We start from the raw sequence: 16,603 nt of genomic DNA on the forward strand, positions 1-16,603 counted from the left end.
TATCTGCAGAGCTCCTCTATTTCTGACAGTTCTCTGACATTCACATTTACAGCGGTTGAAACATTGTATCTATTTGTTTCCATAAATGGAAACAAATAGATACAATGTTTCAACCGCTGTAAATGTGAATGTCAGAGAACTGTCAGAAAGAGAGGAGCTCTGCAGATACACTTTTTGCCGGCTTGGAATTCTTCTTATTTTCATCCTACTTCTTCTTCTTCTTCTTCTTCATCCTCATCCTCTTCTTCTTCTGAGGATGAGGATGAGGATGAAGAAGAAGTAGGATGAAAATAAGAAGAATTCCAAGCCGGCAAAAAGTGTATCTGCAGAGCTCCGCTAAGTGTATCTGCAGAGCTCCTCTATTTCTGACAGTTCTCTGACATTCACATTTACAGCGGTTGAAACATTGTATCTATTTGTTTCCATTTATGGAAACAAATAGATACAATGTTTCAACCGCTGTAAATGTGAATGTCAGAGAACTGTCAGAAATAGAGGAGCTCTGCAGATACACTTTTTGCCGGCTTGGAATTCTTCTTATTTTCATCCTACTTCTTCTTCTTCTTCTTCTTCATCCTCATCCTCTTCTTCTTCTTCTGAGGATGAGGATGAGGATGAAGAAGAAGAAGAAGTAGGATGAAAATAAGAAGAATTCCAAGCCGGCAAAAAGTGTATCTGCAGAGCTCCGCTAAGTGTATCTGCAGAGCTCCGCTATTTCTGACAGTTCTCTGACATTCACATTTACAGCGGTTGAAACATTGTATCTATTTGTTTCCATAAATGGAAACAAATAGATACAATGTTTCAACCGCTGTAAATGTGAATGTCAGAGAACTGTCAGAAATAGAGGAGCTCTGCAGATACACTTTTTGCCGGCTTGGAATTCTTCTTATTTTCATCCTACTTCTTCTTCTTCTTCATCCTCATCCTCTTCTTCTTCTTCTGAGGATGAGGATGAAGAAGAAGAAGAAGAAGAAGTAGGATGAAAATAAGAAGAATTCCAAGCCGGCAAAAAGTGTATCTGCAGAGCTCCGCTAAGTGTATCTGCAGAGCTCCGCTATTTCTGACAGTTCTCTGACATTCACATTTACAGCGGTTGAAACATTGTATCTATTTGTTTCCATTTATGGAAACAAATAGATACAATGTTTCAACCGCTGTAAATGTGAATGTCAGAGAACTGTCAGAAATAGAGGAGCTCTGCAGATACACTTTTTGCCGGCTTGGAATTCTTCTTATTTTCATCCTACTTCTTCTTCTTCTTCTTCTTCTTCATCCTCATCCTCATCCTCTTCTTCTTCTTCTGAGGATGAGGATGAAGAAGAAGAAGAAGAAGAAGTAGGATGAAAATAAGAAGAATTCCAAGCCGGCAAAAAGTGTATCTGCAGAGCTCCGCTAAGTGTATCTGCAGAGCTCCGCTATTTCTGACAGTTCTCTGACATTCACATTTACAGCGGTTGAAACATTGTATCTATTTGTTTCCATTTATGGAAACAAATAGATACAATGTTTCAACCGCTGTAAATGTGAATGTCAGAGAACTGTCAGAAATAGAGGAGCTCTGCAGATACACTTTTTGCCGGCTTGGAATTCTTCTTATTTTCATCCTACTTCTTCTTCTTCTTCTTCTTCTTCATCCTCATCCTCATCTTCTTCTTCTGAGGATGAGGATGAGGATGAAGAAGAAGAAGAAGAAGAAGAAGTAGGATGAAAATAAGAAGAATTCCAAGCCGGCAAAAAGTGTATCTGCAGAGCTCCGCTAAGTGTATCTGCAGAGCTCCGCTATTTCTGACAGTTCTCTGACATTCACATTTACAGCGGTTGAAACATTGTATCTATTTGTTTCCATTTATGGAAACAAATAGATACAATGTTTCAACCGCTGTAAATGTGAATGTCAGAGAACTGTCAGAAATAGCGGAGCTCTGCAGATACACTTTTTGCCGGCTTGGAATTCTCCTTCTTCTCATCCTTCTTCTTCTCATCCTTCTTCTTCTTCTCATCCTTCTCCTTCTTCTCATCCTTCTCCTTCTTCTCATCCTTCTTCTTCTTCTCATCCTTCTTCTTCTTCTCATCCTTCTCCTTCTTCTCATCCTTCTCCTTCTTCTCATCCTTCTTCTTCTCATCCTTCTTCTTCTTCTCATCCTTCTTCTTCTTCTCATCCTTCTTCTTCTTCTCATCCTTCTCCTTCTTCTCATCCTTCTCCTTCTTCTCATCCTTCTTCTTCTTCTTCTCATCCTTCTTATTCTCATCCTTCTCCTTCTTCTCATCCTTCTTCTTCTTCTCATCCTTCTTCTCATCCTTCTCCTTCTTCTCATCCTTCTCCTTCTTCTCATCCTTCTCCTTCTCCTTCTTCTCATCCTTCTCCTTCTCCTTCGTCTCATCCTTCTCCTTCTCCTTCTTCTCATCCTTCTCCTTCTTCTCATCCTTCTTCTTCTTCTCATCCTTCTTCTTCTTCTTCTCATCCTTCTCCTTCTTCTCATCCTTCTTCTTCTTCTCATCCTTCTTCTTCTTCTCATCCTTCTCCTTCTTCTCATCCTTCTCCTTCTTCTCATCCTTCTTCTTCTTCTCATCCTTCTTCTTCTCATCCTTCTCCTTCTTCTCATCCTTCTCCTCATCCTTCTCCTTCTTCTCATCCTTCTCCTTCTTCTCATCCTTCTCCTTCTTCTCATCCTTCTCCTTCTCCTTCTTCTCATCCTTCTCCTTCTCCTTCTTCTCATCCTTCTCCTTCTCCTTCTTCTCATCCTTCTCCTTCTCCTTCTTCTCATCCTTCTCCTTCTCCTTCTCCTTCTCCTTCTTCTCATCCTTCTCCTTCTTCTCATCCTTCTCCTTCTTCTCATCCTTCTCCTTCTTCTCATCCTTCTCCTTCTCCTTCTCCTTCCTCATCTCCAAGGGCATTTAAATTAAAGGTACAGTGTTCTGCACTAATATAAAGGCTCTCTGAAGCCTAGAAACCCTTTTTATAAGTTAAATTTGCAGCGAATAAATTCGCATCGAATCAAATTTCTTCCTCAAATTCGGCGAATCAGCCGAATCGAATTTTTGAATAATTCGCTCATCTCTAGTTATAACCCCAGTGTGTTAAGTTTTTTTCTGGACTGCTGCCATGGTTAGGCCTATAAGGGCTCGATACCCCCCCCCCCCTCATTACAGCACTGCCCATCAAATTAAACCAGTTCAAGTGACTGGAGTTAAAACAAACAAATGCCTCCTTGACACCTACTTATTTATTTATTACAGGTACTTGTATAGCGCCATCAATTTACTCAGCACTTTACATATATATTGTACATTCACATCAGTCCCTAACCCTGAAGGGGCATACAATCTAAAGTCCCTAACTCACATTCATACATACACATACTAGGGACGATTTAGACAGGAGCCAATTAACCTACCAGCATGCCTTTGGAGTGTAGGAGGAAACCGGAGTACCCAGAGGAAACCCACGCAGGCACAGGGAGAACATGCAAACTCCAGGCAGGTGGTGCCGTGGCTGGGATTTGAACCAACGACCCTAGTACTGACAGGTGGAAGTGCTAGCCATTTAGCCACTGTGCTGCCCATACCTGTCAAATATTGCATATCACTTTTCAGAGGGCTAACACAAGTGTAAACAGGTCCTAAGAGCTAAAAGTATCTTGAATAATGTCTGGAATTATGTTGATTTTGAAAACTTTTAGGCCTCCGTGAACACAGGTGGTCTAGCTAGTGCTGGATTAAACTCTGGGGAGGCACCCTGGCAGTCAAAACCTTGGGGCCCCCTTGCAGGTTTCTTGTGTACTAGTGACGTAATATCGAATTAAGTAGTGCGTATGCCGGACGCTAGATGGAGATGACCACCACTGCATTATAGACATCTGTCCCTGAACACATAGGGCCTTAAATGTGAGTACCACTCTGTACAGCATTCTGTCAGTCCAACCTTAGACTCTGGGAAGCTGCAGGCAGCAGGGCTGGACGCTGTACCTGTGCCCCCCGAGTGCATTAGAACACCAGGAGAGATGCACAAAAATTAAATCCCCCCTCCCCATGTGTGCAAAGGGCAATAGCGAGATTGTGGGATGTGGGAGGGCTGCCATTCTTTGAGTTTATAATGGATCTTTTTTACAAGGTGATGCAATTTGTGTTGGCAGCTCCTGGAAGGGCTAGCAAGTAGAAGTAACTATATGAAGCTGTTGGATCTTTGTTATATTAAATATTCAGAAGAATCTTACTTGATTTGAATATCTGCAGTGATGGACGTTGGTGCTACCCATGTCACCTGTAGGCTGGTCTTTCCAGAACTGGACGTGTGACTGACTGAACTCTGCAATTAAAGTATGAATCTAAATGTTTGCAATTTCATGATAATATAAACCATATACATAAAAACTGGAGGAAATAAGATTGCCGGTAGAAATTATTGATTTTTTTTCTGTCATGTATATGCACAAACATTGAGTATTGCATTGCATGGGATGCAAAGTATTTGCTTATCCATGGAGATGTGCACAATGAAAACATTTGTTTAATTTCAAACATTTTGTTTCAGCATATTTGTTTTGTTTTCAGAATTAGTTTTGTATATTCAAATTTGTTTCATATAAGAATTAATTTGTATTTTCAGAAAATTCAGATTAATTCGTTATGTCCTTATGTTATTTCAGTGACTTGCTTGCAACTTTGATGCCACTTGCTTTCAACTTTGACATGACTTGCTTGCAACTTTAATATTTTGTGATTTTGGCATTAGCCAAAAATAACAATACAGAGTAGGGGTTAGTTGCTAAAACTGGAGAGTGCAAAATCTGCTGCAGCTCTGCAGAGAAACCAATCAGCTTCCAGGTTTTATTGTCAAAGCTTAGTTGAACAAGCTGAAGTCAGAAGCTGATTAGCTACCATGCACAGCTGCACCAGATTAAGTAAATCTACTCCAGTGTGACAGATAATTTTGGATTTACAAAACCCTCTGAAGTCCCAAACAAATGAATGAATAAATACAACTGTATTAGTTGTTTTCATTATAATTTATTTTGGATTCTTTCAAATTTGTTACTGTATGTACTGTATTTGTTAGAAATTTGGATACATCCCAATCTTTGAACAATGAAACAAATCACACATCTAGTTAACACCTTGGCATTAATCCTGTAATATTTTCTTCAAGGAATGTAATTTCTATTATCCTTGTCCCATGTTGTTACATTCTTGTTAACTTTGCTTATCATGCAATATAAACATTTGGTTATATGCATCTCAGTTAGTTTGTTTGTTTAAAGTGGTTGGAAACACTTAAATTGGGTATACACTGTGAGGTTTTTTTTTTCACTCAGCAGGTAAAATAAAATGCTGATTTTCCAGCAGAACCAATCTAAAAATTGGCTTCTGTTGAACAAAGAGGGCTAAACACAGATCGAAATTCAGCTGGCCCCTGTTGAGCCAGCAGAATTTCAATCCTTGTGTACTAGGGTTGCCTAGTACCGAACACATATTAGTTACACAGGTTCTGAGGCTAATTTATTTTCCGATAGTTTTTATTAAAGATTTTAACGTACAAAAAGTATCAAAGACAGAGGTTATGATATAACAATATAGCTCACTAGTACATGTGAAGTCCCGCATTAACAACCTCAAACATACTGTATAAATGTCTTAGAGATTCAGCGCAAAATGAACCAGGTAAATCCAGCAAAAAAAAAAAGAAGAAAAAACTGCGCATGAGATTTCCAAGGCTAGTTTAATGCAAATAAGGCACTAAGTGATTTTGATTATCACCTTAATCAGCCACAGAACCTGTGTAATTAAAATGTGTTCAGTTTTAACCTCTTCTATACCGGGCACTTTTACCCCCTTCCTGCCCAGGCCATTTTTCAGGTTTCAGCGCTCTGAAACTTTGAATGACAATTACGCGGTCATACAACATTTTATAATTTTCTTCACACAACTAGAGCTTTCTTTTGGTGGTATTAAATCACCACTGGGGTTTTTATTTTTTGCTAAATTAACAAAAAAGGCCAAACATTTTGAAAAAAAAACATGTTTTTCTTTGTTTCTGTTATAAATGTTTGCAAATAAATAATTGTTCTTCGTAAATTTAGGTCAAGATGTATTCTGCTACATGTCTTTGGTGAAAATAACCTAAATTAGGATGTATTTTTTAGTTTGTAGGAAAGTTATAGAGTTCACAAACTATGGGATATATCTGAAAATTGATCAATCCTGAAGTACTGACAGCCAATCTAATTTCTTGAGGTCCAAGAATGTCAGAACAGTACAGATATCCCCCAAATGACCCCTTTTTGCAGAGTAGACAGTCCGATGTACTTCATAAGAGGCATGGCGAGTTTTTTGAAGTTGTATTTTTTTTGTCATAATTTTTCAGAAAATTTAAAAATGTAAAAAAAAATTTTTTTTACATACTGTCACCAGTGCAGTACAGTGTCATCATATAACTGGCATGGTGGTGATCAGGGACGCTTGACTGGTGACAGTATGAAAAAAAAACATTTACATTTTTTTTTTTTTTTAATTTTTTATTATTATTTTTTTTTTTTTAAGATTTATTTTCATATTTCACTATGACCAAAGTAGAACAATGTTACCATAGTAACATTGTACTACTTTGGGGAAGTGATCAGTATTTTTTTTTTCTTTACACAATTTGCATTATAAGCAAGCAGTTACCTGAATGACATCGATTCAGTTAGGGGTTTTTTTTTTGGGGTTTTTTTGCGCTTAGCTGTGATTTGGTCACTGCTAATCACATGACACAGCTGGGCTGTGATTGGCCCAGCTTGTGCATGTGATCTCTGTGACCATTCACAGCTAGACACACTAGGATACAATGGATGGCATGAATGAAGCCATCCATTGTATACAACTGTCATGTAACCTGCTGTGATTGGTCACATGTTACCGGCAACGGGGCTGGTACTCAGATCTGTCATCGGCCGTGTCCGAGGTACACGGCTGGTGACAGATCGCACTGCTGCGCGGCTCTGCAGTTTCACAAACTGCACATGTGCGAAAGGACACTGTATGGCATCCACCTGGAAAGGTGAGTGTTTTTGCTGGCCGCCATTCAGCCAGAGGCCAGGTGGGAAGAGGTTAAAGGGATGAGGTGACAACCCTATTGTGTACTCAGCTTTACTTATACTCAGTGAAGTGACTGGCCTCAGGTTATACAAAGAGATGAAACAAATCCTCCTATATAAGTTGTGTCTTAACTGCTCCATCTCTCCTCTACAGCCATATAAAACATACAGATCAAAGGACGTATCTCAGAAGTAGAAGGCGAGGGGTGGGGATCTAATGTCACACACACTGCCCAGCTAGAGCACACTCCAGTGAAACCTGAAACATAAACATAAGCAAGGGAATGGACACCCCCCCTACACACTGCCATAGTTTCAGTGATCTGCTGTCTGTAGGAGGGGGGGGCAGTTATCACCCAGGAGGCTGTTGTGTCCTATCACTCAGTGTTTTGGATTCAGGATGATACGGTACTATAGAAGGATATGCTTTGTTCATTGTTTATGTTAGAGGTTTACAACCACTTTAAAGACCAACTCCACACAAATCAGCCAATCAGCTGCAGCCATTGATCAGTATATCTGTCAAAATACAATGTCCTGGTGGGAATGGAGGGGGGTTCCGACATACACCTTGTTTGTGATGATGAGGGAACCTGTTGGCTGAATGAAATAAGACCTATCAATGTATGGCCAACTTTATTCTGAAATGTAAACTATAGCGGTCCTCTCATCTGCTGTACTGAGTAGCACTAGGAAGGGGGCAATTACATGTAAGAGCTGGAGTGGTAAAGGTGGAAAGATGATTGGTGGGATCATTTCTCTCACCTATCAGCATGTTACTTGTCAGCAATTTTGCATGCAGCGTACTTGATTAGCACCCATTGCTGCCGGTCCTTTTTTCAGGCTAAGTGCTGCTGTACAAGGGATTGCAAGTCAAATTCAGGTATTTACACTAGCTGCAAAATATGTTTTCATAGTTTTTTCACTGAATACAGAACTGCATTGCTTTAAGTCTATTATGTGTGGAGTTCAAAATGACTATTCAATATTATTATCATACTGCCAGAGAGCTGACCTTTTCTAAATCCCACATACATGCCCTACCCACCCACCACTAATTCTACTGATTTTGCATTCATTAGGAAACACTACAAACATTTTTCAGCCATACACTATCAGAGACTTATTGGTTGCTTTGTATGACTTACAATATAACATAAAATACATCACCAAATTTTACTGGCACTTTTTACCTATAGTTAATTAGTGGCATGCATTAAATACATGTCTATACTCACAGCAGTTGTTGTGCAAACAAGAGTCTGTGCATTCGATGAAGTTTGGAAGGAGCCCAAAGGGGTAGTGTTGCTGCCTGATCGGGCTTGGATTAGAAAACCTTTAAACTGAGTTGCACCACTACTGCTGGTGAGAGTGACTGCAAAATTAAAAGCAAACTGAAATGTAATTAATTGTAATATGCATGTTAGAAGATATGTATTTGAATTGAAATATTTTACCTATAAATTAGTAGTGATGGTTGAGTTACTAAATAATAAAAGGGGGGGGGAGCAAGTGACATCATAAGGAACAACACATAATATACAGTTAGGGAAATTTATAAAGAGTCTAGAATTCCAACGCTGCCACAAAACTAATGTCTGTCCAGGCAACAGATTCATGTACATGTTGTAAAAAGGTAATTGAATCTTGGGCTTGCACCACAAATGGAGGTGCACCAAGGCCACAATGTACATATGGATACCGTGGCCTCAGTGCAGCTGACCTTCCTCCTGCATCTACCAAGACCACACAGATAGTGCAGTGGTGGGGAGTTTTGCATCTGGGGGGATGGAGCCTGATGGGGATTCACAGACACAAGTTCCCCATTAGGTCCCCTCTCCTTGTGAGTGACAGCAGGCAGCGGGCAGACATTAACCATTCTATTGTCTATAGAATCAGTCCACTGCTTGCTGTCACTTACAGGGAGAGAAAGAGAACCTGAAAGGGAACTAGAATCTCAGATTCCCCATCAGGCACTGCAGCATAACTAGTCCCCGCTGTAGTGTCACTGGTTGCTAAGAGGCTGTCGGCTGGAAAGAAGACAGTGTCCTTAACAACTAGTGACAGGGAGAGAGCACACTGCATACAGAGACAGGCACTCTGCCTCTTAATCTTTCATTACCTCCAATTTTGTTATCTACAAACTGGAGGTAATTATTGAATTTGGTGCATTAATAGTGTCACTTTGTGAAAGAATTATTTGAATCTGCAGCACCTGTTAACTACACAGGCAGTAGGGATTTTGTAATCAGGAAGACCATTTTAAAGGGCCATAGCACCAGAAAAGAATCAGTAGGGAAATATTGAATTCCTCTGAGTATATGTAATGCTGCAGAAGACTGTTATAGAGTGTGGACATGCTATAGGAGACAATCAGAGATTGTGGACAAGCTACAAGGGACATTAAGATACTGTATACATACTACATGAGAACTTCATGCCCACCAATGTAGTGTTACTAAACCCACAACAGTAAAATCAGTCTGTATATGCAGTAAAGCATACTTGTTATACTCACTGTGGAACCTAAGGGGTTAATTCTCTGCATTGTGTAAAAAGACTGTTTGATCCTGACTTCTCTGCCCCTCTTCTTGTTCAAATGTCCACACTGATAAGACAAACTGAACCCGTAGCCCTTCTGCACATGTTCAGTTTAGTGTGTATTGCTAGAGAGGTTATCTTTTCTTGGGAGAGTGCACGTGATCAGATGGGCCAATCAGCACTGTCCAAACAGAGGTCAGGGGTTCTACATCCTTCTAGAGCAGAAAGAAAACTCCTCCTACAAGTTTTAACCAGTGCTCGGCTGAAGTCACAAGACTGCTCTAACTGCTGGTGAGAAAAGGTATTTAGAAGTTTATATTTACTAGAATAATTGCATTTCTATGTTCTGTGTACTGTGGGAGACCAGATATAGTGAATGCAGGGTTCTGGGCTTAGTGACACTTTAAATTTATGAATTATATAGCTGCTGTTAGAATTAGCACCCCTGCGGTCACTTATCACACCACCTTGTCAAGTTTCTTCACTAACTTCAGGGACTTCTGTCCCTGACACCACACGGAGACACATTTTTAGGTTTTAGTTTTAGAATGTGGCTGCGAGTAGGTTTAGACTTAGTTAGGATTTGGGTGAACTACTTTAAAGTATAGGTAAACCCTCACCTTGTCAAACAATCCATGCAGTTTAAAATACACTACTTAAAAAAATTTAAGGAACACTTTGAAAACACATCAGATCTCAATGGGGAAAAATATCATGCTGGATATCTCTACTGATATGGACTGGGTAATGTGTTAGGAACGTAAGGATGCCCCATCGTTTGATGGAAATGAAAATTATCAACCTACAGAGGACTGAATCCAAAAACACCCCTAAAATCAAAGTGAAAAAATATTGCAGCAGGCTAGTCCATTTTGCTGAAATTTCATTGCAGCAACTCAGAATGGTACTCAGCAGTTTGTATGGACCCTACGTGTTTGTATGCATGCCTGACAACATCTGGGTATGCTCCTAATGAGAAGGCAAATGGTGTCCTGGGGTATTTCCTCCCAGGTCTGGACCAGGTCTCAAAGTAGTTATAAAGCCTAAATATTTTTCACCTTAATGCATTCCTTACATTAAGGTAAAAAATGTTTAGGCATGAGTATCACCCCTCACCCCCATTATACTTACCTGAGCCCTTATTCGACCCAGTGCTGTACACTTCTGCAGCTCTCCTCTTCCCTCACTTCTTGGTCACAATGACTTTGCTGAGGGCCATTGGCGCCCGCTGCTTTCAATCACAGCCAGTGACGAGGGAGCGGGGGGGGGGCAGGCCAAGTCCCAATGTTTGTTTCTACAGATGCAGACAGCAGGGCTTGGAAATAAGCATGCAGGTGGGCGCCCATAGGAAGTGTTTTCCTATGGGGTAGCACTGAGAAGAGAAGGAGCCAGGAGCGCTAGTTGGGGACCCGAGAAGAGGAAGTTCAGGGTCGTTCTGCACACAGCAGGTAAGTAGAAACCTGTTTCTAATTTTTGTTTAGTTTACAAACGTCTTTATTTATTAAGAAATAGGCTGCAAAAACAGCTTAACAGCATAAGGTATAATATCCAACAGAAAAAACAAGGCACATCTGTAATATTCATTCCAACAAGGTACGGTTATGTAGAACATAAATGATAAGCACATGAACAAGGTAGGCTGGAAAGTAGACAGAGCAATAAGGCCACCAACAGAAAGATACCATCAATTAAATTATGAATATTCATTGGTCAGACAGTAAATGTCTATGAATTTTCCAAGCATCCCATTTTTTGTCAAATAAGTGCATCCTATCCAGTAACGTATAGTGAATACGTTCCATGAGCATCACCATATCGACTCTTCGTAAAACTGAGGCCAGTGGTACCGTGGCCAACTTCCAATGAAGGGCAATAGCCCATAGGGCCAATACACAGATGGTGTGAATCAGCCTCATAGCCTCAGTCCATGTTCCGGAGATATGGGCTCCAAGTAGGCAAGTCTACTTAGACAAGTGCACCGGAGTATAAGCCACAGCAGAGGCCACTGCAGAGATCTTACGCCATATCAATGAATTGCTTGGACAGGCCCAAAATGTATGTACAAGGGTACCAGCTAGGCCGCAACCCCGGAAGCAAAGGTGGGACGTCTCTGGGAACATGATGTGTATCCTAGAGGGGGTATAATATCAGCGGGTTAATACTTTAAGGGTCGTCTCACAGACAGAAAGAGATCTAGAGCTCTTACGTATGTTATCCACTATGTAGTCCCAGTCCTCTGAAGAGAAGGTGATACCACTATCAGCTTCCCATTTCTGTCTGTATAAAGGGGATGAGGGAAAGATAGTTTCCAAAATAAGGCGGTACAAATCTGAAATAAGACTTCTACTCCTAGGAGAGTCACGGGTGATACCTTCAAAAAACTTAATCGGGGACAAAGATATCAAACCAAAATGCGAGTTGAAAAAATGTCTTATTTGCCAATAACGATAGTATTCACGAAGTGGGATATCGAAAAATTAAAAGGGGGGGGGTTCAGCGAGCGCTTAAAACAGGTAGCAGCTGGTACACTAAAAAGGGAACCATAAAACCTTCCAAGATAATCATAAAATATGTAGTTCAGCGCTATAAACGACTAATACCATATACCGTATTTTTCGCTCCATAAGACGCACCTGACCATAAGACGCACCTAGGTTTTAGAGGCAGAAAACAGGAAAAAAAAATTCTGAACTAATGGACTGCAGACATAGTACAGGAGATGACCAGAGACTGCGGACACAGTACAGGAGATGACCAGAGACTGCGGACACAGTACAGGAGATGACCAGAGACTGCGGACACAGTACAGGGGATGACCAGAGACTGCAGACACAGTACAGGAGATGACCAGAGACTACAGACACAGTACATGAGATGACCAGAGACTGCGGACACAGTGCAGGAGATGACCAGAGACTGCGGACACAGTACAGGAGATGACCAGAGACTGCGGACATAGTACAGGAGATGACCAGAGACTGCGGACACAGTACAGGGAATGACCAGAGACTGCTGACACAGTACAGGGATGAGCAGAGACTGCGGACACAGTACAGGGATGACCAGAGACTGCGGACACAGTACAGGGAATGACCAGAGACTGCGGACACAGTACAGGGATGACCAGAGACTGTGGATAGTACAGGGATGACCAGAGACTGTGGATAGTACAGGGGATGACTGCTGACCTTTGGGGAGGGAGGGGGAGCGGGTACCTGAATTTGACAGGTACCCGCTCCCACTTCCGCGGAGTTGTTCTTTCATCTTACCTGTTCCTCTATCCAGCCGCGCGCTGTCTTCCCGGCTTCTGTAATGGCGCTTGGCATGACAGCCGGGTGCCCAGTGCGCACGAGCGAGAAGCACTTGCGCTTTGTGATTGGTCCGGCGGCTTCTGGGATCTGTCATGTGTCCCAGGTGCCGCCTTACCATTCACAAAAAGCACCGCTTCCTGCGCATGCGCACTTGGCACCCGGCTGTCATGCCCACACTACAGAAGCCGGGAAGACCGCGCCGCTGGATAGAGGAACGGGTAAGATGAAAGAACAACTCCACGGAAGTGGGAGCGGGTATCTGTCAAATTCAGGTACCCGCTCCCCCCCCTCCCCAAAGGCCAGCAGTCATCTCTATAAGGTCCCGCTGTAGAGCTGAGCGGCCGGCCCGGTATTCTGACACGGCGGCAGTGGAAATACCGGACCGGCCGCTCCATATTCGCTCCATAAGACGCACTGACATTTTCCCCCCTTTTTTGGGGGGGAAAAAGTGCGTCTTATGGTGCGAAAAATACGGTATATAAATAGGATATAAAATTGTCAAACACCTCTATATATGCATATATATATGTATAGACAACAACAAATAGTGTCCTTGATGGAGTCCAAAAGATGACACTATCTATGTATGCATATATAGAGGTGTTTGACAATTTTATATCCTATTTCTATATATGGTATTAGTCGTTTATAGCGCTGCACTACATATTTTAGGATATCGAAAAGTGTTTGTAATGTCTCAAAAGTGGTATAAGACCCATCTCTTTGAAAGTCGGAAAATCTAATAGAGGATGAATCGTACCACCAGCGGAATGCCTGGTTTCTAATTTTATTTAAATTCTTGGCATTTGCAATCAATTTAATATAGCTTTACTTTGACTAAACGCTAGAACATACTTCACAGCTTTGCACGAACTGTGACTACTGGTGTGGCAGTGGTACATGTATTTGTAGCTTGTCACTTCCCAAAGACTGGCCATAAGTCTCTCTTCATCCTTTCTCTTTCCACATGCTCTGGCCCATAAATTTGGGTATCACCCTCTGATAGAGCTGCATCATTGTATTGGTAAGCACTTTCTTTCCCCTATATACCCTTCTACTGGAGGTGACCGTCAGGCTGATGCATCACCATCCACAGTAAACCCCGAAATCACCGAACATCAACCGAACATCAACCCTCCAGTAGATTATTACAACACCTGCCTACAACAGGATATGGACAAAGGCTACAGACACGCTACAGGAGATAGTCAAGAGACTGCAGACATTCTACAGGTGTGTTTGGAAGCTAGGGACCTGATAGAGGGGTTGATTCACTAAAGGCAATTAGGCTGTCACTTTTAAAGGGAAGTTGCACTTTGAAAGAGAATTTGCCCATGAGTGAAAGTTGTGAAATTTCACTTTTCAAAGATTACCCAGTCACATGCAAGGAAATTAAAAACAATAGGATTTTTGCTTGTGCATGACTGGGTGATGGGAATCAGCAGAGCTCACCTTCATTTTTGTAGCACTACCCTTGTGAGGGCCACTGTAGAATGATGTTCCTGTTAGGTTGCCCTGACCTTGCAAGCCTCCTGACACTTCTGACACCCTGGGTTCAGAACAGAAGCGGACTGACAACTCATGGGGCCCCTGGGTGATATGAGCTCATTGGGCCCCTGTGTCCCTGCCCAAAGTCAAGCAACACCCACACAAAGCCCAACCTACAGACTGCACAGCCCACAGTACATGTGTTCATCACAGAATTTCTGTACGTCAAAATAAATGTTTAATAAGTTAATGTTTAGTAAGTCCTAATTTGACGGACGTGTGGTTGCAGGTGTATGGCCCCAAACAGTGTGCATTCACACCCACACCTGCACACCTGTCAAAAGAGAACCTGCGGGTGTGTTTGTACAGTCACTACATCCCCATAGAGTAACAGGTTGATCCAGCTGCACAAACAACCCATTCATCATACTCTGTGTGCAAGAGAACCTGTCTGAATGAGCCATTCATTTTTTTAATTATTTATTACATTTTAAAAAAACGTATTTTCTTTATGTTTTGAATTATTTATTTCAATTTTATTTTTTACATATTTTTTCACAATGCTTTTTGTTGGGGGGAGAGGGGGAGCAGTGGCTGCTGTCAGTAGGGAAGTGGACAGTCTCAGAAGAGCAGTGGGCAGTCAGTAGTTTTTTCTAGTATTATGATTTATTTTTTTACAATTTTGCTTTTTAATTTTTTTATTATTTTTTACAATTGTTTTAACATTTTTTTGTTTATATTTATATTCACAACCCTTTTTTTGGGGGGGGCATGGACTGTCACTAGTTTTTTTTATTTTTATAAATTTTATTTTTTCTCTCTAATTTCTATTTTTTACTTTTTTTAATTTATATTTTACAATTTAATGTTTTATTATTTATTACAATTTTTTCTTTAGTGAGATAAACAGACCCCTGAAGTCTCAATTTTGAGATTGAGCAGTGTTTCTCAAGAGCAGTGTTTCTCAATTCCAGTCCTCATGGACCCCCAACAGGTCATGTTTTCAGGATTTCCATTATTTTGCACAGGTGATTTGATCAGTTTCACTGCCTTAGTAATTACCACAGCTGTTTCATCTGAGGGAAATCCTGAAAACATGACCTGTTGAGGGTCCATGAGGACTGGAGTTGAGAAACACTGAGATAGAGGAAGGGACCGAAGATTTTCCGGTCCCTTTCTCTGTAGCCTCAGCTGCATTGAAGATGAATGACAGATCACTCACACAGCACATTCAGAAAAGAAAGGGGCCAGTAAATAACATATTTACTGGCCCTTTCCCCACCCCCACCCCTCGCTCTCCATCCTGACACATCCCCCACAGCAGCCCAAAGGAGAGGATGTTGTCAATGCTGCAGAGGGGGTGGAGGAGCACACAGGGGGGCCCAGAGAGCAGGGCTTACCATGAAGAAACTGAAAGCTATTCTCTATATATAACACATCTCTATACAATGAATGCTAGTACCTATGTATAATGCTGATATCTGCACACTGAGCTGCACTCAATGTACAGATTAGGGATGGGCTGCATGTTCGAGTTGAACATAAGTTCGGCTCGAACATGGGTCACTCATGTGTTCAGTGACAGTTCATTGTGATTGGTCAAAGCACCTCAGGTGAAATACTTTGACCAATCACAGCAGGTGATGACGTCACGAGAGGGTGGGGTGAACCCCCCCTTGTGCTATCATGACATTATCACGGGCACAGCTGTCAGATGAGCCGTTGTCACAAGCGGAGCTTTTTCTTTTTTTGGGTAGTGGCGGCGGCTGGCATCATGATTGATGTTGGATCTACTTAGGGGAACAGTTTTATCATTTTTATTTTTAATAAAGGACTTGTCAAGACTGTCTCCTGTCTTCTTTACACTACACTTTTTTTTATTTGTGAATGGGTAGCAGTACCATGTACCGCATACTCATTCACGTACACGGGGGGGGGGGTTGGGATCGAAGGCCCCCTTGTTAAGGGGGCTTGCAGATTCCGGTAAGCCCCCCACCTGCAGACCTCCACAACCACAGGCCACAGTTGTGGGGAAAAGGCCATTGTCTCCATCAACATGGGGATAAGGTGCTTTGGGGGGGAGCCTCCCCTGCCCCAAAGCACCCCCCAATTTGAGGGAATGTGGCCTGGTATGGTTCAGGAAGGGGTGGTGCTTGCTCATTCCCCCCACCTTTCCTGACCTGTCAG

General features: G+C 41.7%; 1 protein-coding gene across 2 annotated transcripts in view; it reads right to left on the reverse strand.

Annotated features, from left to right (window-relative positions):
- LOC149467553 (ferric reductase 1-like) overlaps positions 1-16,603 on the reverse strand; it is a 65,341-nt gene that overhangs the window by 6,290 nt on the left and 42,448 nt on the right. For both annotated transcript variants that reach the window (XM_089671570.1, XM_089671569.1), the window contains 2 exons: positions 8,315-8,451; positions 4,218-4,309 (listed from right to left, as the gene is read on the reverse strand). In XM_089671570.1, coding sequence (XP_089527696.1) covers positions 4,218-4,309; positions 8,315-8,451 — 229 coding nt within the window. The remainder of the gene's footprint in view (positions 1-4,217; positions 4,310-8,314; positions 8,452-16,603) is intronic.

This window comes from Staurois parvus, unplaced genomic scaffold, assembly GCF_062004578.1.
Source record: "Staurois parvus isolate SC_StPar_1 unplaced genomic scaffold, SC_StPar_1.0 ptg000106l, whole genome shotgun sequence".
NCBI lineage: Eukaryota > Metazoa > Chordata > Amphibia > Anura > Ranidae > Staurois > Staurois parvus.